At 50.1% G+C, this 25,000-nt stretch overlaps 2 protein-coding genes across 3 annotated transcripts in view; both read left to right on the top strand.

Moving 5' to 3' along the window:
• plxnb3 (plexin B3) overlaps window positions 1-19,199 on the top strand; it is a 58,569-nt gene extending 39,370 nt beyond the window's left edge. Inside the window, exons 3-40 of the mRNA XM_069177808.1 lie at window positions 1-73; window positions 416-1,148; window positions 1,798-1,977; window positions 3,846-3,974; window positions 4,073-4,173; window positions 4,425-4,557; window positions 5,198-5,357; window positions 5,467-5,575; window positions 5,967-6,075; window positions 6,213-6,329; window positions 6,713-6,826; window positions 7,067-7,157; window positions 7,347-7,516; window positions 7,601-7,752; window positions 7,847-7,952; window positions 8,371-8,507; window positions 8,668-8,844; window positions 8,927-9,092; window positions 9,291-9,422; window positions 9,589-9,693; window positions 9,813-9,974; window positions 10,385-10,536; window positions 10,943-11,043; window positions 11,144-11,361; window positions 11,453-11,631; window positions 11,851-11,917; window positions 12,007-12,153; window positions 12,575-12,655; window positions 12,781-12,859; window positions 12,941-13,044; window positions 13,128-13,215; window positions 13,312-13,478; window positions 13,658-13,818; window positions 14,002-14,149; window positions 14,252-14,316; window positions 14,828-14,903; window positions 15,075-15,149; window positions 15,361-19,199. The exon at window positions 1-73 is cut by the window's left edge and continues 338 nt beyond it. Coding sequence (XP_069033909.1) covers window positions 1-73; window positions 416-1,148; window positions 1,798-1,977; window positions 3,846-3,974; window positions 4,073-4,173; window positions 4,425-4,557; window positions 5,198-5,357; window positions 5,467-5,575; window positions 5,967-6,075; window positions 6,213-6,329; window positions 6,713-6,826; window positions 7,067-7,157; window positions 7,347-7,516; window positions 7,601-7,752; window positions 7,847-7,952; window positions 8,371-8,507; window positions 8,668-8,844; window positions 8,927-9,092; window positions 9,291-9,422; window positions 9,589-9,693; window positions 9,813-9,974; window positions 10,385-10,536; window positions 10,943-11,043; window positions 11,144-11,361; window positions 11,453-11,631; window positions 11,851-11,917; window positions 12,007-12,153; window positions 12,575-12,655; window positions 12,781-12,859; window positions 12,941-13,044; window positions 13,128-13,215; window positions 13,312-13,478; window positions 13,658-13,818; window positions 14,002-14,149; window positions 14,252-14,316; window positions 14,828-14,903; window positions 15,075-15,149; window positions 15,361-15,465 — 5,369 coding nt within the window. The 3' untranslated portion in view covers window positions 15,466-19,199. The remainder of the gene's footprint in view (window positions 74-415; window positions 1,149-1,797; window positions 1,978-3,845; window positions 3,975-4,072; window positions 4,174-4,424; window positions 4,558-5,197; window positions 5,358-5,466; window positions 5,576-5,966; window positions 6,076-6,212; window positions 6,330-6,712; window positions 6,827-7,066; window positions 7,158-7,346; window positions 7,517-7,600; window positions 7,753-7,846; window positions 7,953-8,370; window positions 8,508-8,667; window positions 8,845-8,926; window positions 9,093-9,290; window positions 9,423-9,588; window positions 9,694-9,812; window positions 9,975-10,384; window positions 10,537-10,942; window positions 11,044-11,143; window positions 11,362-11,452; window positions 11,632-11,850; window positions 11,918-12,006; window positions 12,154-12,574; window positions 12,656-12,780; window positions 12,860-12,940; window positions 13,045-13,127; window positions 13,216-13,311; window positions 13,479-13,657; window positions 13,819-14,001; window positions 14,150-14,251; window positions 14,317-14,827; window positions 14,904-15,074; window positions 15,150-15,360) is intronic.
• Window positions 19,200-19,497: 298 nt separating this feature from the next.
• The window catches only part of srpk3 (SRSF protein kinase 3), a 10,866-nt gene continuing 5,363 nt past the window's right edge, over window positions 19,498-25,000 (top strand). Inside the window, exons 1-4 of one of the 2 annotated variants that reach the window (XM_069177811.1) lie at window positions 19,498-20,000; window positions 20,944-21,037; window positions 23,519-24,351; window positions 24,888-24,996. In XM_069177811.1, coding sequence (XP_069033912.1) covers window positions 19,991-20,000; window positions 20,944-21,037; window positions 23,519-24,351; window positions 24,888-24,996 — 1,046 coding nt within the window. In that variant the 5' untranslated portion in view covers window positions 19,498-19,990. Of the gene's footprint in view, window positions 20,001-20,940; window positions 21,038-23,518; window positions 24,352-24,887; window positions 24,997-25,000 lie in introns of both variants that reach the window. The other variant, XM_069177810.1, reaches the window with a different exon arrangement.

The raw sequence follows: 25,000 nt of genomic DNA, 5'->3' as shown, positions 1-25,000 counted from the left end.
AGGCGGGGCAGGGGGCGGAGCCAGGGAGTCTGATCGTGTGCGGTTCACTCTACCAGGGGATCTGTGACAAGAGGTAACTGAGGCCACCATGGAATCTGTTGTATTTTCTTCATCTGATTAGTGATGTTGACTATGTTGATCATTGAAGTTTATCGTGACCTGTTGTCATAGCAACCCATCGAACTTTTTATTTGTCTTTCCTGCCTTATTTTGCGACAGTCCTAATTACGCTTACTGATGACACTCAACATTTATGACATTTAAAAAGAATCAAACCTCTCACTGGGTCCAAAGTTGCTTAATAAGAGTTAGCGAGATCATTTTAGCCTGATAGCATCACGTTAGCCTGATAGCATCGCGTTAGGCTAGATTAGTTAAACCTCGTAAACTACTGAATATTTTGTGTCCTCCGCAGGAGTCTGTCCAACATCTCCCACCTCATCTATCAGACGTCCAACCCCGTCGACACTCAGTACGTCGCCGCCAACGACCCCCGAGTCTCCACCGTCGGCGTGGTGATAACCACAAAAAACAAACACGAAGGGGGCGGGGCCGGTGGCGCGCTGCGTCTGATGCTGGTCGGTCGAGGCTACACCAGCAAAGGCCCCGGCGACATCCCGCCGATCACGACGCGGCGTCTGTTCCCGGTGGTTCCGCCTCGCCGGGCGTTCTCCCAGGAGGAGGAGCTCGGCAAGCTCGTCGTGGGAAGCTACTCGGAGTACAACAACCACTTTGTGAAGGCCGTCGCCCACGGCAACCACGTGTACTTCCTGTTCTCGCGGCGGGACATGTGGCACAAGAAGGAGTACCGGACCTACGCCTCCCGGCTGTGCACCTCCGACCGCAGCTTCTACTCGTACGTGGAGGTGCCGCTGCTCTGCGACGGCGGCTACAACCTGGCGCAGGGGGCGTGGCTAGGCAACCACTCGGGTGAACCGGCCCTGTTCGTCGTCATGGCAGCGGGGCAGGCGTCCACCCCCGTGGCGACGAGCCGCTCGGCGCTGTGCGTTTATGGGATGGCAGAGCTGGACGCCATGCTGCGGAGAGCGCAGGAAGTGTGTTACACGGAAGAGGGGCGGGGCAGCAGCGGACAGGAAGAGGCCTACATCGAGTACGCCGTGTCGTCGAAATGTCTCAAACTGCCGAAGGTAAACTCACAAAACACGAGGCGACATTTTTATCACCATGACAACCGTGGACTCAACAGAACAAAAGTCCGAGAGGCTGAATACAGTAAACCGAATCCACCGATAATCAATAACTGATCACACCGATTGATCGTTCAGGTCTCAGTCCACCACACGTGATGACATCACAGACTATACGTGATGACATCACAGACTATACCTGATGACATCACAGATTAGCAGCTGGTTTGGAAAGAAGCTGCTGGTGGTTGTCATCCATCTCCCTGCTGACCTCAATACTCTGTTTGTGAATGTGTGTGTTTGTGTGTTTGTGAGTGTGTGTGTGTTTGTGTGTTTGTGTGTTTGTGTGTGTGTGTGGATTAGAGCGGTTATCTTCAGCAGCTGGACTGATCATCAGACAGCTGTCACTCAAACACAGCTGGTTGGACGGATCTGACCTACATATAACACACACACACACACACACAGATTAAAGTGTGTGACACCGAGTGGATAAAAACAGTTAAAGGTGAAACATCAGTTTGTGTTTGAGAGATGGAAACAAACTTTTGTCCATTTGTTTCTCTCTGACTCCGCCTCCTGCCCCTCCCCCTTTTTATTCCCCCTCCCGTGACTCCGCCCCTTCCCTCTCTGTCCAATCATGTTCCAGGACTCTCTGTCAGAGTACCCCTGTGGGGGGGAACACACCCCCAACCCCATCGCCAGCACGGTGCCGCTCCCGGCCACGCCCACCGTCACCTCTAACACCCAGCTGACTGCTGTCACCACGGCAACAGAGGCAGGACACACCATCGCCTTCCTGGGAGACAGAGAGGGACGACTGCACAAGGTGACAACATGAACACTAAGTACACAAAGTGAACAAGTCAGCCGCAGCTTCAGGATGCAATCAGCTGTTTCCTGTTTGTGTTGTAACTGGAAAGTCTGAGGAGCTGCACCAGGAAAACACACACACACACACACACACACACACACACACACACACACACACACACACACACACACACATTAACAGACCAGCTTGTTGCCCGCAGGTTTTTATCAACAACACAATGATACACCCTGTGTGTGTGTTTGTGTGTGTGTGTGTGTGTGTGTGTGTGTGTGTGTGTGTGTGTGTGTGTGTGTGTGTGTGTTTGTGTGTGCGTGTGACTAACAGGCGTTTAGCTCGAGGAGGAAAGAGGGGGGATGTGAGGAGGATGGGGGGGACACATGGGAGCGTGCTCAGACTTTTGTTGTTGATTGGTTATTGGTCTCCCAGGTGCATTCTGGGTAAGGATCCAGCAGGACCTCGCCTGGAGCTTTTAAATGTGTGTGTGTGTGTGTGTGTGTGTGTGTGTGTGTGTGTGTGTGTGTTTGTGCATGTATCTTTGTGGGGACCGAGTTCTACCCAGCGGGAGGGAGGACATTTTCGCGTGTCCCTCGCTGCGGGACAGACTTTCAAAGGGCTTTTTGTTTTTTAGCGTTCAGGTTAGCAGAAAGTTCTCGGTTCAGGTTCGGGGTCCTGGGAATTCAGCATGTGACTCAGGGTCCCCGCAAAGATAGGAGGACAAACGCTCGTGTGTTTGTGTGTGTGTGTGTGTGTGTGTGTGTGTGTGTGTGTGTGTGGTAATGAGGTCTAATCCTGCCTCGAAGCCTCGGCGAGGTACACAGCAGCGCTTTGATTCTGCCTGTTAATATTTAATCACACACACTGTAAATGTTTCAGGGGGGGTGGAGGAGGGGGGGGCCTCCTGCTGGATCCTTACCCAGAGTGCACCTGGGGGACCAATAACCAATCCAAAACAAGACACACACGGTGAATGATGTTAACTGTTATGTTTAGCTTCTCTCTGGGAGTCGGTGAAGCGCCCGGCGTCTCCGTCACGTGGAGCTAAAAAGTTCCAGGAACTAAAAGAAGGAAGTCGTTGAAAGTTCCTTCCAGCATATTGTACTTCCAAATTTGAATGTCTGCACAAACCAAAGGTTTAAATCTCTCGTCCCTGATTGTTGTCGCCTCAAACTACCGGCAGAACAACCTGTTTTGCAGCTGCTGTTTTTTTTTTGTTTTTGTTTTTTTCGAAAAGCACCAGAGAATCAGACCAATCAGAGACGTGCATCGCCCGCAAGCCCCGCCCTGAAAGCACATTCCCGTTAAAATACGGAGAACTCCCCGTTCGGTCTCTCCTGAAGAGTATCCGTCTCGGCAGCGTGCGCGAAAAGTGACAGAAATGTTTGAAGATGTTGAAGCCCCGCCTACTTTACTCCCCTGTCGACCAATCGCCGAGGGAGGTGGCCTACGACGTCGCTTGTTTTAACCCCGTCACTTCCCCCATTCGTGTCTCAAGATGATTGCAGATGCTGCTGAAAGAACATTATGTCTACCGAGCGAACACGCGTGTTGTCCTGAACACGCTTTACGTCCGGTGTCTTTGCATGTTGCAAGCTGCAGAAACTCTGTCCTCAGTTTTAACACTTCTTGTCATGTGACTTCCTGCGACTTTTCTCGACCTGGTGTTCCTCAGTGCTTTGTCACATGATGATGCTGCTGGTTCTGGAGGTGCTTGCAGGGTGTCTGATGGGGCGAAGCGGCTCCACCTGGTGGCGGCTCGTCGCCACCGCAGAACTGAAGTCTCCTTCTCGTGTTCATTTCAGCTTCTGCAGCTTTTATAATATCTGATATCAGAGATGTGTGTTAAACATCTGGTACCGTTGCAGGTGTTGGTTCGCCCCGACAGGTCAGGTGACCTGTACGGCCGCGTGTCAGTGGACGGCGGCAGCGCCGTCAGCGGCGACCTCCTATTGGACGAGGGCCAGCAGCACCTCTATGTTCTGACCAGCAGCCGGGTGAGAGACCGTGTCACTTCCTGTCCGCTCTCCCTCCTTCCTGCTTTTGTTCTTCCATGAAAAAGTGAAAACAAAACCGTTTCCTGTCTGTCTCTCAGCTGTCCAAGGTCCCCGTGTCGTCCTGCGAGAGACAGACAGACTGTCGGTCCTGTCTCGCTATCAGAGACCCATACTGTGGCTGGTGTGTCCTGGAGGGAAGGTAGGTCTGTCTGTCTGTCTGCCTGCCTGCCTGCCTGCCTGACTTCCTGCTGAATAAAGACTTTTATTGTGAAGGTCTGACAGTGTGTGTACAGCTGGTTTGTTTATCAGCCTCTGGTGGACGTGAGAGGAACTGCAGAGTTTTTGTTTCGTGTTTTGTGTTTGTTTGTTCCTATGTTGTTGTTGTTGTTGTTGTTGTTATTGATCATTTATTTGCAATTGATCAAACATGTTTGTTTTGTTTTTGTGCAGATGTTCCCGTAAACATCAGTGTCAGCGTCACCTGCAGCCCAACCACTGGCTGTGGAGCTTTGAGCCGACCAATCAGTGCGTGACGGTGCAGAGCCTGCAGCCGGCCAATCGGAGCAAAGAGGAGCAGACGCAGGTGAGCGGCTGTATTAATTATTGATTATTATTTTGGATGTCTGCCGAGTCATGTTTTCCTCTGACGTCTCGCTTCTTGAACCTCCGAGCCTCAAACGGAGGAAAGTTTTTCTGCTGCCGGTTGTGACCTGGCGCGGGTCGGCGTGCCCTCGTCTGCGTCTGACAGGTGTCTGAGGCAGCGCAGGTTCAGCAGCTGGATGAACTGACAGACTGCAGCTGCGATTAGAACTGCAGTCATATCTCTGATCGTCGCTGTAATAATAATAATAATAATAATAATAGCTTTATTTGAATTGAACCTTTCATATCATAAAAGGACGTCAAAGTGCTTTTGCAGCAGGAAAATGACACGCAGCGTTCAGAAGGTTCAGACGGCTCCAGTCCGTCAGCAGCTGTTTGCTGCCGCAGCCTCCTGACAGGATGATTGACACATGCGGCGTCGTGTGAAGAAGAGTGACATCATCTCGTCACGTCTGCGGAGCGTCGACGAGGATCAAAAGTTACCAAAGAAAACATCGTGTTTGTGGCTCTTCGGGACTCCATGTTGGGTTTTTTTCTCACATCGTGAATTAAATCGATAAAAAGCGAGATGGTCGGAACCTTTCCGGTGGATAGCAGTGACTTTGTTTTCTGTCTCCAAGGTAACGCTGTCGGTCGTGCAGCTGCCCACCCTCACCGAGGCGGAGTCTCTCTCCTGCGTCTTCGGGGTCCTCCCGCCCCACCCCGCCATCGTCATGGGAACCAACATCACCTGTCAGTCACCCGCGCCGGAGCTCCTCCCGGCCATGCCGACAGGAAGTGGTGAGTAGGACCCTTGTTTTATTCTGCAGGGTGTCCTGGATCCTCTGTGTCTGTTGTGTGACTCCTCCCACCTGTGTGACTCCTCCCACCTGTCCACTCCCACCTGCAGATCACATGGTCCTGCCCGTGTCGCTGATGTTCGGTCATGTGACCATCACCACCGGCAACATGACCTTCTACGACTGCGGAGCTGTGAGCCGATTGAACCAGAGCTCCCAGTAAGATGATGATGGTGATGATGGTGATGATGATGGTGATGATGAAGATGATGATGATGATGATGATGGTGATGATGATGGTGATGATGGTGATGATGATGATGATGATGGTGATGATGATGATGATGATGATGATGATGATGATGGTGGTGATGATGATGATGATGATGATGGTGATGATGAATATGATGATGATGATGATGATGGTGATGATGATGGTGATGATGGTAGTGATGATGATGGTGGTGATGATGATGATGATGGTGGTGATGATGATGGTGATGATGATGATGATGATGATGATGATGATGATGGTGGTGATGATGATGATGATGATGGTGGTGATGATGATGATGATGATGGTGATGATGATGATGATGATGTGTTCCAGGTGTCTGGCGTGTGTCAGCAGCGTGTGGACATGTAACTGGTGTCCTCTGGATCAACTCTGCTCTCACAACCACAGCTGTCCGAACCAGCACATCATCCTCAACCAGAGGGTGAGACAGCCTGTCTGCCTGTCTGTCTGTCTGCCTGCCTGCCTACCTGTCTGCCTGTCTGCCTGTCTGTCTGTCTGCCTGTCTGCCTGCCTGCCTGCCTGTCTGTCTGTCTAACCCTGCCTCCCGTCTCTCTACAGGACTCTCCTGGTCCCACTTCCTGTCCTCTGGTCTTCGCCCTGCAGAGTTCTGCCTTAGTGCCGATGGGCCTGAGCACCATCGTGGTGCTGCAGGGACGAAACCTGGACGTGTACACGGTGAGACCACCTGTGTTGGTTATGTCAAAGTGAACTGCTGCTGAGACTTAAGCCCCGCCCACAAAAACAATACGTCGAAGTCCACCAAAGAAGAAGTTACGTTTCGTTACAAAGAACGTCATGAAATTAGAAAAGCCTCCAAACATCCCATTTGTTCTTAATGTGCCGGTGATGTACTGGATGTGGGCGGGGCTAGGCGTGGGGGTGGGGCTTGGATGCAGACATCATTACTACTGAACTTTGCACCTAAAGTTATATATATGATGATATGAACAGACACTGTTCTGTGTCATGGGGTCGGGTTTCATGCTTTGATACGTTCAGACAACACTGACCCCATCAGGCCAAACTGGGAATTACAACCATGTGTGTGATCTCTGCAGGATGAAGCTCCGTACGTGTGTGTCGTTGAAATCGAAGGAATCCAGTTCAATCTGACGGCTGCTGTGGAGACGACAGACGACAACACACACACCTTCACCTGCAGCCCTCACCAGGTAACACACACACACACACACACACACACACACACACACACATACACACACACACACACACACACACACACACACACACACACACACACACACACACACACACATACACACACACCTGTAACACACCAGGTAACACACACACACACACACACACACACACCTGTAACACACCAGGTAACACACACACCAGTTGCCGACCTGTCTCACTGCCTCCACCTGTCTGTCTGTCTGTCTGTGTAGTTTCAGTATGCGGTCAGTCAGCTTCAGTATTCGGCTCCTGTCTACCTGCGGAGAGGAAACAGACGCATCGACGCCTCACCTGGACTCCGACGTAAGAGCCTCACCTGTGTGTGTGTGTGTGTGTGTGTGTGTGTGTGTGTGTGTGTGTGTGTGTGTGTGTGTGTGTGTGTGTGTGTGTGTGTGTGTGTGGACCAGTTTGGTTTTTAGACTGTGTGAGGACTTTGATGGACAGATGGGCCGTCAAACGTTTTGATAATACTCTTATATTTTTATTCTTCAGTCCAGCTGTACGACTGCTCGGCCGGCCAATCAGATTGCTCGCAGTGCAGGGCGGTGCCCGAGGAGTACGGCTGCGTGTGGTGTCCGGGAAGCCCCGCCCCCAGCTGTGTTTACAACCAATCGTGCTCCAGCGAAGCCGCAGACACCTGCCCGCCTCCTCTGATCTCACAGGTGAGTCTTCAAATCTATCTTCAAAAGGGTCCTGTTACCGTGGAAACAATCCAACCGTCTGTCCCACCTGTCTGTTGTGTGCAGGTGCTGCCTGTCACCGGTCCTCTGGAGGGCGGTATCCTGGTGACGATCACCGGGTCCAACCTGGGCATGAAGTACCAGGATGTGGTGGGCGGAGTCACGGTGGCAGGTGTTCAGTGTGTGCCTCAGCCCGAAGGATACCAGATCTCCACCAGGTACGACTCACTTAAAGACTTTACCTGAGTCACACCTGTCACATGACCTCAGATAACCTGACCGTGTGTGTGTGTGTGTGTGTGTGTGTGTTAGGGTGGTGTGTGAGCTGCAGCCCAGTGGGAAGCAGGAATTGGGGCCTGTCTTGGTTACCGTGGGAACAACTCCACCTGGGAGGTCCACGCAGATGTTCACCTATCAGGTAAGACCGAGTCCTGCCGTGTTATTTGTCCGTAGTGTCCAGATGTTGAACCTGATCCGGGCCTCAGGACACAAAACACATGTAGACCAGGTCCAATAGGGTCCAACAGGGTCCCACAGGGTCCAACAGGGTCCTACAGGGTCCCACAGGGTCCAACAGGGTCCAACAGGGTCCCACAGGGTCCAACAGGGTCCTACAGGGTCCCACAGGGTCCAATAGGGTCCAACAGGTACAACAGGGTACAACAGGGTCCAATAGGGTCCAGAGTCCTTCAATCCTGGGCCCGGCTCCAACCGGATGTCCAGCATCCTTTGTCCGGACTGGGTCCCTCACCTCCGAGACTCTTCATGTCCAATAACACCGCTGCAGTGTACCGGTTGTAAAAACCCGTCTGTCTCTTGGTCCGATCTGTCTTCAGGATCCTCGGCTCCTGGATCTGGTTCCTAATAAAGGTCCAGTCTCTGGAGGAACCAGACTGACCATCAGAGGACGACAGCTGCTGACCGGACAGATGTCGGACCTCAGCGCCTTCCTGGGACTCCAGCCCTGCTACATGTGAGTACTGTGATACTTCTACAGTACTACTACTACTACTACTACTGATACTACTACTACTACTGATACTACTACTACTACTACAGGACTATGACTACTGCTACTACAACTGTCTTATTTACCTGTCTCCTTGTCTCCTTGTCTCCTTGTGTCCTCTCAGTGTGGAGGAGGTGAATGACACCCAGTTGGTGTGTCGGACCGGTTCCAGTAACCAGACCGGTAGCGTCCTGGTTCGGGTTTTATTCGGTAAAGCCGAGCGGACCGTTCCAAACGTTACCTTCCGTTACCGCGACGACCCCGTCATCACCGACGCCACACCCGCAGAGAGCTTCTATGCGTAAGGACCAATCGCCGGTCACCAATAATCGATCGTCTTACAAACCACACGTCCTAATAAGGTGTTGACTTCCTGTCCTCAGCGGCGGGCGAGTCATCGTGGTGACGGGCAGGAACCTGGAGGTGGCGCAGCAGCCAATCATATCTGTGTGGGTGGAGCCTCTGGAGGTCCAGAGGGTGAAACGGAAGAGACGATTGGCTCTCCTCACCGCCAAGCAGCAGCTGGTCTTCAACAGCACCATGGCAACGGTGAGACAAACCGACCAATCAGAGATGAGTTATACTTAGATGTTACTGTGTGGTGGGATGAACCGACCAATCAGAGACAGAGTTCAAATTAGATGAGTTCTAATGAGTTAGTTAGACATTAATGTACAGTAACTAATTGAACCTGTCTCACCTGTCTGTCTCTCCACCTGTCTGTCTCTCCACCTGTCTGTCTTTCAGGTGTCGGAGCTGTGCTCTGTCCAGTCGTCCTCTCAGATGACCTGTCCGACCCCTACGGTGACCCCAGAAGTCAAAGTTAAAGGCGTCTGGTTTCAGCTCGATAACGTCAGAGTCCACTTTGAGAGCATCAAGGTACCTGTCTGTCTCTCTACCTGTCTGTCTCTCTGCCCGTTTCAGTTGGATTTTTTTTTACCGAGCCACATTTCCTTAAATGTCCCCGACAGACAGAAATCCGCTACTAAACAATTTACTGATGGAGAAACCCGTCTGTCTCTCTCCCTACCTGTCTGTCTCTCAGGGTAAAAGCTTCACCTACTATCCGAACCCGCAGTTCTTTCCTCTGAACCGAGAAGCTCCGGACGCTCCGTATCGTTTCAAACCTGGAGGAGTGATCGCCGTGGAGGTGACGGACACGCGGGACGTCCCGGAGACACGTGGACACACACACACACACACACCGAGTCCGTCCGACCGTCTGTTTTAACCTACTTCTGTTTTTTTCCCCCCGCGGCGTCCCTTCAGGGTCAGGACCTGACCAGAGCCATGTCCAGACAGGAAGTGAGGGCTCGGCTCGGCGACCAGGAGTGCGACGTGAAAACTCTGGACAGCACGCACCTGTACTGTGAACCTCCCGAGGTTCAACCGATGACCGTGGACGACGGCAACGAGCTGCCCAGCCTCATGGTAACGCACACACACACACACACACACACACACACACACACACACACACACACACAGACTGTATACTACATCCCATAATACACTACGGAAACACAGCTGTGATGTCACATCGGGTTCTGGACGTATCAATCGGTCGGTGAATCGTCGGTTCTCAGCGAGTCGGACGTTGAGAAAAATGTTCCGCGTAAGAAGAGCATCGTCTGTTGTCATGGCAACAACTTTGCGATTTTAATTGGACGAATTCACTGCAGATATTATGCGAGTTTGGACCGACGTGGATGTAACCGGGTTGAGATCCTCTAGGACTATCCGGTTCGATTCCTGAAGCAGGACTTCGGTGGACTCGGACGTTTGTTGGTGTTTTTTTTCTCACATTCTGCCTGTCTCACTCTCCCTGTCTGTCTCTCAAGGTGTTCATGGGGAAGCTGCAGGTGGACCTCGGCTCGGTTCAGTACGACAGCAACTCCCTGCTGCCTCCCGTCCCGCTGGCGGTTCAGATCGGTTTGGGGGCGGGAGCAGCCGTCATTATCCTGTCGGTGCTGGTCGTCATCCTCATGTACAGGTGAGGTACCTGTCTGTCTCTCTACACCTGTCTCTCTGTCTCTGGAACCCCTAACCTACTAAATAAAATATGTAATCATAATGTATTCATATCGTGGGGCAATTCGCTCTCAAAACATAATTTGTTTTTGTTAGTGCGATCTCCATTTCCATGGCAACACATGGGGTTATGACGAAGAACTAGAAAACAGTCTCTAGACTCTTGTGTAACGTACCCAATGTTTACTACTCCACTACTTTCTTTTAAGAGACTTTTGGTTTTTGTTCAAAGCTTCTTCACGTCATCATTAAACGTAATAAAATAAAGTTCAGATGGTTTTAAGCGGAGCTCGCTTCTTAACGTTTCGCTGCTGATTTTTTACGTCGATGGTGTTTGTTACTAATCGTTTTCTCGTGCTTCTCTGCAGGAGGAAGAGCAAACAGGCTCTCAGAGATTATAAGAAGGTTTTGCTGCAGCTGGAAACTCTGGAGATCAACGTGGGAGATCAGTGCCGCAAAGAGTTCACCGGTACTTGAACGCATCGCGAACAAAACAAAACAAAAACTCCCCGATTCGGGACGATTTCAGATTCTTGAACTCTTTGTAATCTTCCCTCTCGTATTCTTAGACCTGATGACGGAGATGATGGACCTGAGCAGCGACGTCGGCGGTCCGGGACTCCCCCTGCTGGACTACCGGACGTACGCGGAGAGAGTCTTCTTCCCCGGCCAGCAGGCGGCGCCACTGAGCCGGCAGCTGGACCTGCCGGAGTCCCGCCGGCAGACGGTGGAGCAGGGCCTCCAGCAGCTCAACAACCTGCTCAACAACCGCCTCTTCCTCACCAGGGTGGGTGGAGTCAGGTGGCGTCTCGGAATCGGGTACCCGGTCGCGTGCGGGTGATGCTCACCGTCGCCCCCTCTCTGTGTGTCTCCGTCAGTTCATCCACACCCTGGAGGCCCAGCAGGGCTTCTCTCAGCGGGACCGAGGCTACGTGGCCAGCCTGCTCACCATGGCGCTGCACGACAAGCTGGAGTACTTCACCGAGGTCATGAAGACTCTGCTGCAGGACCTGGTGCAGCAGTACGTCGCCAAGAACCCCAAACTCATGCTGCGCCGGTACGTGAAACGAACGCACCCTCCAGACGCAGTTATTTAAAGAGTTTGTCCGATCCAGATCGCCTGATTGAGACCGATCAGGTTTTTGGACTCCTCGCTTCTGCTGGACTGTCAGATGGGAGGAGCTACGTATCCGCCTGTCTGTCTGTCTGTCTGCCCGTCTGTCTTTCTGTACTCGCCTGTCTGTATGACGTCTCCTGCCGTGTGTCCGTCTTGCAGGACGGAGACGGTCGTCGAGAAGATGTTGACCAACTGGATGTCGATCTGCCTCTACTCCTTCCTCAAGGTGACCGCCCACCTGTCTCTCTTTGCACCTGTCGCTCTCTGTCCCACTGCCTGTCTTACCCTTTACCTGTCTGTCTACCTGTCTGTCAGGAGGTGGCGGGGGAGCCTCTCTACATGCTCTACAGAGCCATAAAGTACCAGGTGGACAAAGGACCGGTGGACGTTGTGACAGGGAAAGCCAAGAGGACGCTCAACGACAGTCACCTGCTGCGGGAGGACATCGACTACTGCGCCGTGGTAACCACGGCAACACATGCCTCTCTCTGTACCTGTCTCACCTCTCTGTACCCGTCTCACCTCTCTGTACCTGTCTCACCTCTCTGTCCCATCTCACCTCTCTGTACCTGTCTCTCTCTGTACCCGTCTCACCTCTCTGTACCTGTCTCTCTCTGTACCCGTCTCACCTCTCTGTACCTGTCTCTCTCTGTACCCGTCTCACCTCTCTGTACCTGTCTCTCTCTGTACCCGTCTCACCTTTCTGTACCTGTCTCTCTCTGTACCCGTCTCACCTCTCTGTACCTGTCTCACCTCTCTGTACCTGTCTCTCTCTGTACCCGTCTCACCTCTCTGTACCTGTCTCTCTCTGTACCCGTCTCACCTCTCTGTACCTGTCTCTCTCTGTACCCGTCTCACCTCTCTGTACCCGTCTCTCTCTCAGACTCTGACCGTGTTGGTGAAGAATGGTGTTGAAGTTCAGCCGTGTCCTGTTAAAGTTCTCGACACCGACACCATCACACAGGTGAGCTACTTACCTGTCTACCTGTCTGTCTGTCTGTCTGTCTGTCTACCTGTCTGTCTGTCTGTCTGTCTATGTCTTCCACACCTGTCCATCTGCCTCTCACCTACTTGTCTGCCTGCCTGCAGGTGAAGGATAAGATCCTGGATCAGGTCTACAGAGGAGCTCCGTTCTCTCAGAGACCAGCAGCCGACAGTCTGGACCTGGGTACGCACCTGTCTCACCTGTCTCACCTATCTGTGGGTTGACAGACAGCTCATGCTCACCTGTATCTCTGTTTGTCGACAGAGTGGCGTTCAGGTCAGGCGGGTCACCTGACCCTGTCGGATGATGATGTCACAGCCGTGGTTCAGGGCCGCTGGAAACGAATCAACACGCTGCAGCACTACAAGGTAAGAACGACCGACCAATCGCAGCGCGGCTCCTCCTCGGCCCCGCCTCCATTTTCATCGTCCAACTCTTCGTGTTCCTTCAGGTTCCAGACGGAGCCACCGTCGCTCTGATTCCTCGCTCGCAGAGTTCAGGAGGAGTCGGGATCAACCAGGTGTTCCAGACCGGAGAGAGTAAGAACACAAACAGAACATCTGAAGAATATCTCAAATGAATTAAGAACGACACGGTGAAGCAAATCGCTGCCGTCTCTGTTGTGGTTGCCGTAGAAACCCCGATGCTGGAGGGCGAGGAGGAGGAGGGTCTGCGTCTGTGGCACCTGGTGAAGAGCAGCGAGGACCCGGAAATCCCAAAACACCGGAAGAGCAGCATGAGGGAGCGAGAGAGGGCCAAGGCCATACCTGAGATCTACCTGACCCGGCTGCTGTCCATGAAGGTACCACACACACACACACACACACACACACACACAGACACAGACACACACACACACACACACACACACACACAGACACACACACGCACGCACGCACGCACGCACGCACGCACGCACACACACACACACACACACACACACACACACCTCACCTCTCATCTGTCTGTCTCTCTCTACAGGGGACATTGCAGAAGTTCGTGGACGACGTCTTCGTGGCGATCCTCAGCACCAAGCGTCCTCCTCCGATCGCCGTCCGCTTCTTCTTCGACTTCCTGGACGACATGGCGGAGAAACACGGAATCGACGACCCGGAGACGGTTCACATCTGGAAGACCAACAGGTGAGACGCACACCTGGACGCCCGGCGGCTCAGGGACCCACAGATTCTGTAGGACTGTCTCTCTTTAACCCGTCTCCCTCTCTAACCCGTCTCCCTCTCTAACCTGTCTCCCTCTCTCACCTGTCTCCCTCTCTCACCTGTCTCCCTCTCTTTAACCTGTCTCCCTCTCTCACCTGTCTCCAGTCTCCCTCTGAGGTTCTGGGTCAACATCCTGAAGAACCCTCAGTTTGTTCTGGACGTCCAGGTGACCGACAGCATCGATGCCGTCCTGTCCGTCATCGCTCAGACCTTCATCGACTCCTGCACCACCTCTGAGCACAAAGTGGGACGGGTATGACCTGTTTGTCTGTCTCTCTGCCCGTCTCTCTATCTGCCTGTCTGTCTGTCTGTGCTTTAGTCATGTGACCTCACTGTAAACTTTTCGTCCAATCAGGACTCTCCTGTCAACAAGCTGCTGTACGCCAGAGAGATCCCCCGATACAAACAGCTGGTGGAGAGGTGAGATAGCCGCACGGTTACCATAGAAACACCTGTTCTCTGCTGCACCGTTACCATAGAAACACTTATTCTCTGCTGCACGGTTACCATAGAAACACTTATTCTCTGCTGCACGATCACCATAGAAACACTCTCTACCGCACAGTCACCAAAGACACACTTACCTGCTTATGACCAGTCTCCATAGAAACAGCCTCTGCAGTACTGTTACCATAGAAACGCCACTGGGTTCTCCGGTTACTGAGGACAGACTCTCTGCCTTGGAGTTACAAGAAGTTCTCGCCTCTGTACATTTTACCACAGAAACACCCTCTGCTCTACAGTTACCATAGCAACACTTACTAGCCGCTGTTGTTACCGTAGAAACGATCGCCAAATTGACTTTAAGTCACTGTTTAAAGGAAATAACTCATTTAAGTAATGTTTCTTTGAACCTGCAGTACTAATGTGATAGTCTATAAATGTGTGTGTGTGTGTGTGTGTGTGTGTGTGTGTGTGTGTGTGTGTGCAGGTATTACAGTGACATCCACAGCGCTGCGTCCGGCTGTTATCAGGAGATGAACTCCACTCTGACTGAACTGTCCGGGGTCAGTAAACACAAACTGAAACACAGACAATTAAACATGTTTGATGTCTGCGGCAGGAAACAATCTAACATGTCTGTCTGTCTGTCTGCCTGCCTGTCTGTCTGTCTGCCTGTCTGTCTGTCTGCCTGTCTGTCTGTCTGTCTGCCTGTCTGTCTGTCTGTCTGTCTGCAGAGTTTTGCCTCAGAGATGAACAGCCTCGTTGCTCTCCATGAACTCTACAAGTACATCAACAAATATTATGACCAGGTAACACACACACACACACACACACACACACGCTGTGAGGTCACATGACATGACAATCTGCTGGATATTGTTTCGTTTGTCTGGAAGCTGATTAATAAAGTTTTCACCTGAATAACGGGAAATGTTAAATATATTTTAATAATAATATGACGAGTCAGTTTGTTACCAGTCTGAGAAATGAACCACCTGTCTGTCTGTCTGTCTCTGTCAGATCATCATGTCCCTGGAGGAGGACAGCTCAGGTCAGAAGATGCAGTTGGCCTACCGGCTGCAGCAGGTCGCCGCCCTGGTGGAGAACAAGGTCACTGACCTGTGATGACCTCTGACCTCTGACCTGATAGAGAAGATGAGGAGGAGGAGGATGAAAAATCATTTTGAGAGACTGAAGCTGTGAAAATGATTGGACGCCTGATTGGACACTGTCTTCCTGCTCTGTGTGTGCGCGCGCGTGTCCTCTGTGTGTGTGTGTGTGTGTGTGTGTGTGTGTGTGTGTGTGTGTGTGTGTGTGTGTTTTGTCGGGATATGTGAGGTTTTTATAGTCAGACTCAGGAGATCCCAGGTCTTTAGATTCCTTCACGCATCAGCAGCAGTCAAACTAACGTTAAAGTAACGTTAAACTAACCCGAACCAAACCGGAACCGTCGTCATGCCGACCAGAACCGGCGTCACGCCGACCCGACACCTTCGTGTGGTGGAAAACGACAATCTAACCAATCAGATCAGGGAACATCACTGTCACCTGCTGCCTTGCACTACATTTCCCAGAGTTCCCTGCTGTCCTGCTGTCTGAATCCAAAAAAAAGCACAATTTAAATCGTTTCTACTCTTGACGACGTGTATTTGATTTCTGATCCTCTGATCTCTGCGTGTGTGTTTTTCCTCCGACTACTGAAAAGCAGCCGCTCTGAACATCCCGTCTCGTCTGGATTCGATCGCAATAACAGAACCAGAATCAGGGAGCCGGTTTAAAACAGAGTTCAGTTTGACTTTCGGTTTCTGATCATTTATGAACAAAACCCGGCCGAAGCCTGAAGTTCTCTTCAGGTCCTGAGCTGCTGGTCCCGGTTCCTTCAGGTCCTCCTCGGTCTGAGCTGGAGTCCAGATTGACTCCTTAGGGTTCTCAGGTTTATATAAAAGCAGGCCGTCGGTTCTGATTCGACCCGATGAGGCTCCGTTTCAAAAGATAGAAACAAGTTTTTTGTGCAATAAAACCCCTCAAGATGCTAATTCACCAGTTTCTTTCTTAAACAGCTGATCCGTCTTTACACTACATGTTGTTTTAAGTTTTTTTAGTTTTTAGGTCGTAAAAAAACAAGAACATAAACTCGTGATGAACAGAAACTGGAGTCACACTGAACTGTGAACCGAGAACTTTAAAGTCGAACCTGCTGAACAAACAAAAAGAGCCGATCGACGATAAAAAAACAATCTGAAATCTGTGGGGTGGGAGGAGTTAAAGTGTGTGTGTGTGTGTGTGTATGTGTGTGTATGTGTGTGTGTGTGTGTATGTGTGTGTGTGTGTGTGTTAGCTAGTTACTAACTTATTGTGTGTACATACTGTAAGTCCTATTTATACTTATTTATCCCAGCTGTGCCTTCACTCTTGCAGCTAGGTGGCGCTGTCTGTTCCTCACGACAGCCTTTATTGATCACGTGTCCCAGTGAATCATGGGAAGATAAATTTATTTTCACTTTTATTGGAACGGAGAAGAAAATTTTTTAAAAAATAACAGCAACATAAACAACCTCGGGGAAAAAAAACATGGCAGCCCGAGTAAGTCCCAAACAGCTAGCATCACATTGGACATATGCTAAAAAAAAAACAGCTAGCATCACATTGGACATATGCTAAAAAACAGCTAGCATCACATCAGGGTTATATGCTAAAAAACAGCTAGCATCACATTGGATGTATACTACAAACAGCTAACATCACATCAGGGATATATGCTACCAACAACTAATCGGAAATATGCTATAAACTGCTAGCATCAATAAATAAATGCTAAAAACCACTAGCAGCACATTGTGCTCGGCCGACAAAGGAAGAAAATGGGTTGTTTGTTGCTGACGTGTAAACATCCTAAAACAGCGTAACGTTACGTCAGCGTATCACCTAGCTAACAGAGCTAGCATTACAAACGTGCCAGCTCTCAGTTGAATCTCCTATAAACAGTGTTATTGCCACTAAAACAGTGATTATCGCTGGTACGTTTCAGCCATTTCGGAGGATGTGTTACCAGTAGCTAGCTTATCCATCGTTATGTTTCGCTAGTTAATGACACGTCACACATTTCAGTTTTCAGCTCCGTTATCGGCTGAACTCGTCCCGACAGGAGAGGCAGCTCACTGCGGAGCCACTAGGTGGAGCCGGACCTGGTTCGTAAATCCAAAACTCTTCGTACGATGTGGGTTTACGAAAGTAAATAAACATTTATAACGTTGTCATTTAGGACTCGGGATGTGACGTCCGTTTCCACTTCCACGCAATCGCGATGGTTGACGTCTTTACTCACAGTTCGTAAAAATCAACCCGAGAAACAAATGTAGCCCGTTGCTTTTATGACACACAGATTAATTGCACAAAAAACAACAACCTTAATTGAGTGTACATTGCTGTGATAGTTTGTTTTACCAGTCAAGCCCCCTAAACCCCGCCCTTAACCCCGCCCTAAACCCGCCCTTAACTCCGCCCCTTTAACCCTCCTAAGCACGGCTAGCTTTCACGCGGTCGGAGCCGGACCGGTCGTTCCATCTCCGCCTCTTTTTGCAGTGAGCTCGACTCGTCCTCGCGTCGGCTGAATCCAAACATCCGAACGTTCTCTCGTCGCTCTTGAAGACATGAAGAAGAAACAATAATCGTTAAATTACACGCAAAACATCGGTCCGACTGTTTGTACGATTCGCGAGGATCCGGATTGACAGCGCAGGTCTTCGTGGGGTCTGGGTCTCGGTTCAACACGTAACGCCTCGCCCCGGACGTTTTGGATTCAGCCTGAAAACTTACCAGCTGTGTCTCCATGGCAACCACGGTGTTTTAAAGCTGTCGGTGTTAGTTTTTTTTTCCTGCGACACCATTCATCTGCGACCGACAACACGCGTGCCGGACCGGTCTTTGGACCCTCTTTAGACTTCCCTGGACTTTCCTTAAAGGACGAGTCCCGGACCCAAATGGGCCCTCCTGGACTTTCCCCCTTGAAGGACCAGTTCTGGTTCTGGCCCCGACCCGGTGCTGTACGTCTCCATTGTAAATGGACTCTGGGCTGAACTTTAAACCCAGCAGGCAATAAGCAGATGGACTCTGCTGCTGAACTGAAAACCCGGAAACCCGAACCGGGTTTTTTTTTTGCTGAACCACTCTTTTTGCTGGCTGGTCACAGCTTCTGGACTTTTCTTCTTCTTCTTCTCCTTCTTCTTCTTCTTCTTCTGATATTGCTGACGCTCTACGAAACGTCTTTTCCTCTGTGTTTTTTGCCTTGTGTGTTTTTTGAGCCTGTGTTTGACCCGTAGTCGTAGTTCTTTCGGTCGGATTTTGACCTCTGCATGCGTGTAATCGATGACGACGATGATGATGATGATGATGATGATGATGAAAAGTTATGGTGCTTCTTCAACATAATTTTCGTTGTTTATTTTTAAAGATGAGGGGCGGGGCTTAAGGCTCCGCCGTGTCACTGATGACGATGCGTGTGTTTCCTGATCTCTGTACAGTTTGATCCTCAGCTCTGATTGGTCGAGCTGTTTGTTACTGAAAACGTTTTTTTCTACAAGGGAATAAAAAACTTTAAAGGGTTTGTATAAAATAACTCCAGGATCAGTCGCGACAAAGCTCAAGACGGCTTTTTCTACTGACTGTGTACAGTTTGCTAACAGTGTGTAAATGTGCCTGTAAATACCTGTTTGAGGATGACGATGATGATGATGATGATTATAATGATGATGAGGAATAAGACGAGTCAGTCTGCAATGGAAATGTGCTTTTATTGTGAAAAGGCAGGAGGGCAAACACAATTTGTATCATGTAAAAATAAAGTTATAATTTTAACAGTTTGCTGCCGTGTTGCGTCGTTTTTTTAAGAAGAATAAGGAACGAGATCGAGAGGGTCAGCATATCAGTTTTAATTATTTATTTTATTATATTAAGATGGAGCGACTTTAGCTAATGACTGTCACACTGTTAATTTAGATTTAATAAAATCTTGGTTTTCATTATGTTTTGGTGTTTTTGTTTCGCGGCCCCCCCCCCCTCCGCCCCCGCCCCTTTACCGTTTAGATCCGCCACTGCTCCCAGTTTAGCTCTCGTCTCAGCGTGGCCGGTCGCTGCGCATGCGCACAAGCCCGGTGTCCGGTGTCAAACTGTCAGCAGCTCTCTGAGTCCATGAACGGCAGGACCGAGGCAGCAAATTAAACGTACCCAAAATAAACCGCGTGGACCCCCGGTAGACGAGCGGCACTGACCCGGCACGGAGGTCGGTACTGACCCGGTACGGAGGAGCACCGGCCGGGCCGGATTCTGCAGAGAGAGCCGCTGATGTTGCAGCTGGAGCTAACGGAGCTAACGGGCTAACTGACAGCAGTCAGCTGTTATTCAACAGGGCTAACGGGCAGGCCGACGGCGCACCGCGCTGACCCGTTCTGACCCGTTCTGACCCGGGACAGAGCTCTTTTTTGGGGGGGGTCCACGGAACCTTCTCCTGACGGACCGTTGCCAAGTTTAAGTGCCTGTTTCTGGTGAAGTTAAGCCGGGCAGGGAGAGGCTAAAGGAGCCGTCCGGGCACCGTCAGCCCAACCGGGCGGAAGACGCTCCGACCCGGTTCGGTGCGAGGAGCCGGGGAGCAGAGATGTTGATAGGTAAAGTAGCCGTGACCCGGTTTCGGTGTCCTTGACGCAGGTGCCGGTCGGTGCGGGTTCGTGTCAGGGCTCGCATGCTAAGCTAGCTAGCGTCAGCTAACAGTACCAGGCTGTGACACACACGGACTGGAGCTCCTGGACCAGCTAACCTCACCGCCAGACTCCGTTGAACAAATGTGATATTTAATAGACTTTGCCTTCCCAGCAGATGGTTACAACCTGCTGGTGTCTGACTTCAGTTTCATTTTAAAAACAAAGGTCTGCTGATGAACTCGGCACCAGACTGAGTCCTCAGGTGACTTCTGATCAGCTGAAATCTGAATTTTATTGATGGCTTCCTGCTGTTTTGCTGCTGCCGGGCCTCCCTCGTTCATTCTGGTTGAGGGAGGACTGCATCTGGAAAGTAAAAGGTTGTTTTTTTTTGTCAGAAGTGTGTGTTCATCAGGTGTAACATGCCAGGTACATGTTAACCCGTTAAGGGTGCTAATTTGTGTACAAGTAGTTGTTTGAAAGGAGAACCAAAATGTGGAGTTTTATGAATGGGGTTTGGTACTGATGTGTGTCGTGGTGATTTGTATCTTGGAAACATATAATGACAGCTGTGTATGTTATGTTTTATTTTTATGGTAATATAAAAGTACAGTTTGCTTCAGAAAGTTTCTGTATATTTATGATCCAGATTCATGATAATTGCTTTATTATTATTATTTATGGTGTAGTTCCTTAATTATTATTTAATAACGATGTATTCTACCAATACCAAAGTAAACAGAAACTCCTTTTTGGGTCTTCAAAGCAACCAACTCGTATATTAGGAGTTATAGTCTTACTAATAAGGACCAAGTCACTAAATTTAATTTTTTTTGAATGGAGTTTGGTGTGTGAGCCTCGTGTTAAATCACAGAAAATGAAAAGGTGACTTGTGTTTGTTCCTCGTCAGCAGCAGTCGGCGCCGGAACCACAAACTCCGCCGCCTCCGGCAAGAAGCACCGGCGGAGAGGCAAGAAACACCGGCGAGTCCGAGCAGACGAGAACCGGTAAGAAACCAGCCGAGAGGCCGTAGACCAGATAAACCCCTGACCCCCCCCCCCCCCCACCCCCGCCCACACACACACACACTCACACACTCGCTCGCTCAAAAGATAAATTTAGCCAATCGTGTTAATATGAGTGCACGGGCGAGTTTCATTCCAAGAAAATCACGTTATCTCTCCGACTTCCTGTCTGACTCGGTCAACTTTATTCATTTATAATCATAAATCGTGATTTTTATATATAAGGTGGGAACAGTTTAAGGCAGAATAAAAACTTCTTTATCTCATCGGATGGCATCAACAACATCTCTAGAGTCTTTATAATTTCTCTTAACGTTAAAAAAAAATTCAGGGCTTTAAATGCTGTATATAAATCATTAAAACCAGCCTGTCCTTTTATCCAAACTCCAAACAAACTCCCACCTCCGGTTCTGACCCGAACACGTCCACAGCTTTCACTGCAAGTTGAAAACAAACTCGTTGAACGTCAGCTTCATCCTCTCTTATGAACACCTGATGGGATTGTTTACCCTCAACGAGCAGAACAAGGCGGTAATAGAGATAAGCAGTAAAAAAAAAAGGTTTTTAATAAGTTTTTAAGCTAAAACAAATGGCTTCGAACAACTACACAGAATTAATGCAAAAACCAAAATGAATATACTACGTTAAAATTGAATTACTGCGATCGTAGCCTGCGAGCTAGTTCTTCCGTTTCGCTTCCACGTTTTTATAACTCCACCGACGTAACTACTTGACTTGAATACGGAGTCGATCCTCTTTTCCTCACTTCCCCCTTTGTTATTTCTTCGTATTTTGCATAACAAATAAAACAAAACAACAAATGTTAAAGAAAATGTAAAGTAACTGTCGCTAACAACTAGCACACACCCTCAAGTCCAGTTCATGTTAAGGTTTGTTTTCTTGAAGGTTCGCTGTGGGTCAGGAGGTCGAGCAGGTTGCCCACCAATCGTTAAGGTTAAGACTTTTTCCTTTAAAGGTTTGAGCCCCAAATACAGAACCAACACGACCCCGTCGAGGGGTTCCTCAGGGCTCCATCTCGGGTCCTCTGTTCTTCCTCGTGTGTCGGTGTGATAACGTCAGGAAAAAACGTGAAGGGGTTTGATGGTCTTTTTTTTTTCTCTACCTGGACTCAGGACTGAAAGTGTTTTTGGATTGTAGTCATAGTAACGAGTTGCCTTTAACGTCTAAGCGTTAAGATACAAACCTAAACAGTTTCTCTGAGGCATCCCGTGCTGCGCTAGCTGGTGTCCTGCTGACAGAAACGGGTCGGCTTCCCGGCCCAGAGTCGCTCCGATCCAATAATAGAACCAGCGACTGAATCATGATCCCACCACACACACACACACACACACACACACACACACACACACACACTCAGTCTATTTCAGGGCAGCTCAGGCAACCCTCAACAATGTCCATGAGTCAGTGATGTCATGGAGAGCAGCTGTGTGTGTGACAGTGAGGGGGAGGGGGAGGGGGGGAAGGGGGAGGGGTGTGTGTGTGTTATATATCGCGTGTGTTATATGACCCTGTGTTGTCTGTTTAATGCAGGAAGCCTGTCTGATCAGAATAACATGTAACGGCGCACAGAGTTCAGGATGTTCATGTTTCAGCAAAGAAACAAAAAAAGAAATGAATAAAATAAAATGTTATTTTGAAGAGTATTTTTGGAGCGTTATAATATATGAACGGTCGTTGGAGAGACATTTTTTTACTACGAAACCACAGACTGGATATAAAAGTGTTCGTAGCTTCCAGGTCTGACAAATGAGGCTGATGCAGAAGTGTCTTCAGCTGCAATACCAGCGAGTGCCACTAGAGGTCGGCTCCAAAAAGCCTCCGGCTCCATAGACTCCCATTCAACTTCTCTCATCAAATCCAAAGTGAATAAAATGTGTCCATCAGTTATCTCGGTGTTGTTAGCTAAAGTCACTCCTTCTTATTAGTTTTCTGGAGGTCCATCTGAAAATAAAGAAAAGAAGATTCAGAAAGACCTGTTAATTCCCAGTCGCAACCTGCTGTGACATCACTGTGACATCACAGAAAGGAAAGAGGAGCTATTTTTAGAACTGCTGCTGATGTCACCACCTGAAATAAGAAACGACACCCATTGATCGATTGACTGACAGATCGACGGATGCTGTTTGGTGTTGAGGAAGGGATTGTGTTTTCTCCACCAATCTCCGTCCGCCGCCGTCCTTCATCAAACTGCCAGCGTGATGTCATAAAGCCGACAGCTGCTCCGAGACGAGGCTGTAAACAAACATGAAGCCGCGGGAGCTCATGTTCTGTTCGTCCTGTAAACACAGAGACGATCAACGTTAGTAAGATTTTATTTATGTAGCTCGACATCAGAATCCCCCCCCTCCCATCCTACCCACCACAACCCACTTGTACACAGCTGACCAATCACTAATGATGTCATGATTTGAAGTTTTTGTGTTTTCTACTCCATGTTTTCAGGCCAGACGACCTCTACGACCTTCAGACTCTGAACAATGACGGCGACCTGCCTGCGACCCTCCCGCAGACGTACCCACCGACTGCCCCGCCGACCCCCCGCAGCACTCCGGACACCCCCGCCCCCACGGCGGTGGGAAGCACACCAACGCGACCGGAAGACCCCCTTGAAACCTCCAACCGTCGAACCCGGTCGCCTCCAACCCAGAACCCCCTCCACGCCACGCCGCCTGTTCTATATAAGCTAAATCCCCCCGTAGCACCGCTGATACCTCCGAACACCACCCTCCAAACCTCTCCGTTTTGCAGCCAGTCACTTCCTGCCACATCACCAAACCCCGCCCACACTCCCAGTCAATCACCGCCAACCGTTAAACAAGACGTTACCCAGAATTCCTCCAGATCACCTCACAGAACTTTTCAAAACGCTGACGAGGACAGCCCAGCGGAGGTCTTCAAGTCCCCTCCGACCTCACCGCACCACATTACCCACAATGCCCCTCAATCCCCGTCGGTGTCCGCTAAAGCTCCTCCCACCCCTCCGTTGAGCCCCTCCCACCCGACGGACCCCTTCCTATTGACCTCGGTGACCTTCACCCCCAGTGTCTCCTCCCACCTCTACTCCCCCCTCTGCTCCTCCTCTGCCTCCTTCCTCCGCTCCTTCGACTCTCTGGCTCCTTCCGTTGGCCTGCTCCCTGTGATGTCACCGGCCATAAATCAACTGGCCACACCTCCTCCGCCTCTGAGCCCGCCTCCTCTGGTGTTGACCCCGCCCCCCGCTCAGCTGCTGGGCTCCGACGACGAGGAGCAGGAGGACCCGTCAGATTACTGCAAAGGTGAGAGGTCATCAGAAAAACTGATCGGTTAAATTATTGATCAACAATACTAATAAATATTTTTATCAATAACCTTGATTAATGAGAAGTGGATTCATCACTGTTTATTTGGATCCACAGACTGAATATAAAAGTGTTCGTAGCTTCCAGGTCTGAAAAATGAGGTCGATTGCAGAAGTGCCCATAAAGCTGCAATACCAGCGAGTGCCACTAGAGGTCGGCTCCAAAAAGCCTCCGGCTCCATAGACTCCCATTCAACTTCTCTCATCAAATCCAAAGTGAATAAAATGTGTCCATCAGTTATCTCGGTGTTGTTAGCTAAAGTCACTCCTTCTTATTAGTTTTCTGGAGGTCCATCTGAAAATAATCCCTCATTCATTAGAAAAGAAGATTCAGAAAGTATTTTGAGGGGGCGTGTCTTGTTTGATTGACAGGCCTGTGGTGCAGTCAGGTTACAGCTATCGGTGGGTGTCGTCATGGTCTCCAATCAGATCCAGCACTTAGCTCCTGTCTCCGCGTGTCCTCTTGTGTTGCAGGCGGTTACTACCCGGTTCAGATCGGCGACCTGTTCAACGGGCGGTACCACGTGGTCAGGAAGCTGGGCTGGGGACACTTCTCTACCGTGTGGCTGTGCTGGGACCTGCAGTAC

The sequence above is a fragment of the Embiotoca jacksoni genome, unplaced genomic scaffold (assembly GCF_022577435.1).
Source record: "Embiotoca jacksoni isolate LCO1_2020_lvr unplaced genomic scaffold, fEmbJac1.0.p SCAF_77, whole genome shotgun sequence".
NCBI lineage: Eukaryota > Metazoa > Chordata > Actinopteri > Embiotocidae > Embiotoca > Embiotoca jacksoni.
This window is presented reverse-complemented; position numbering and strand designations above follow the sequence as displayed.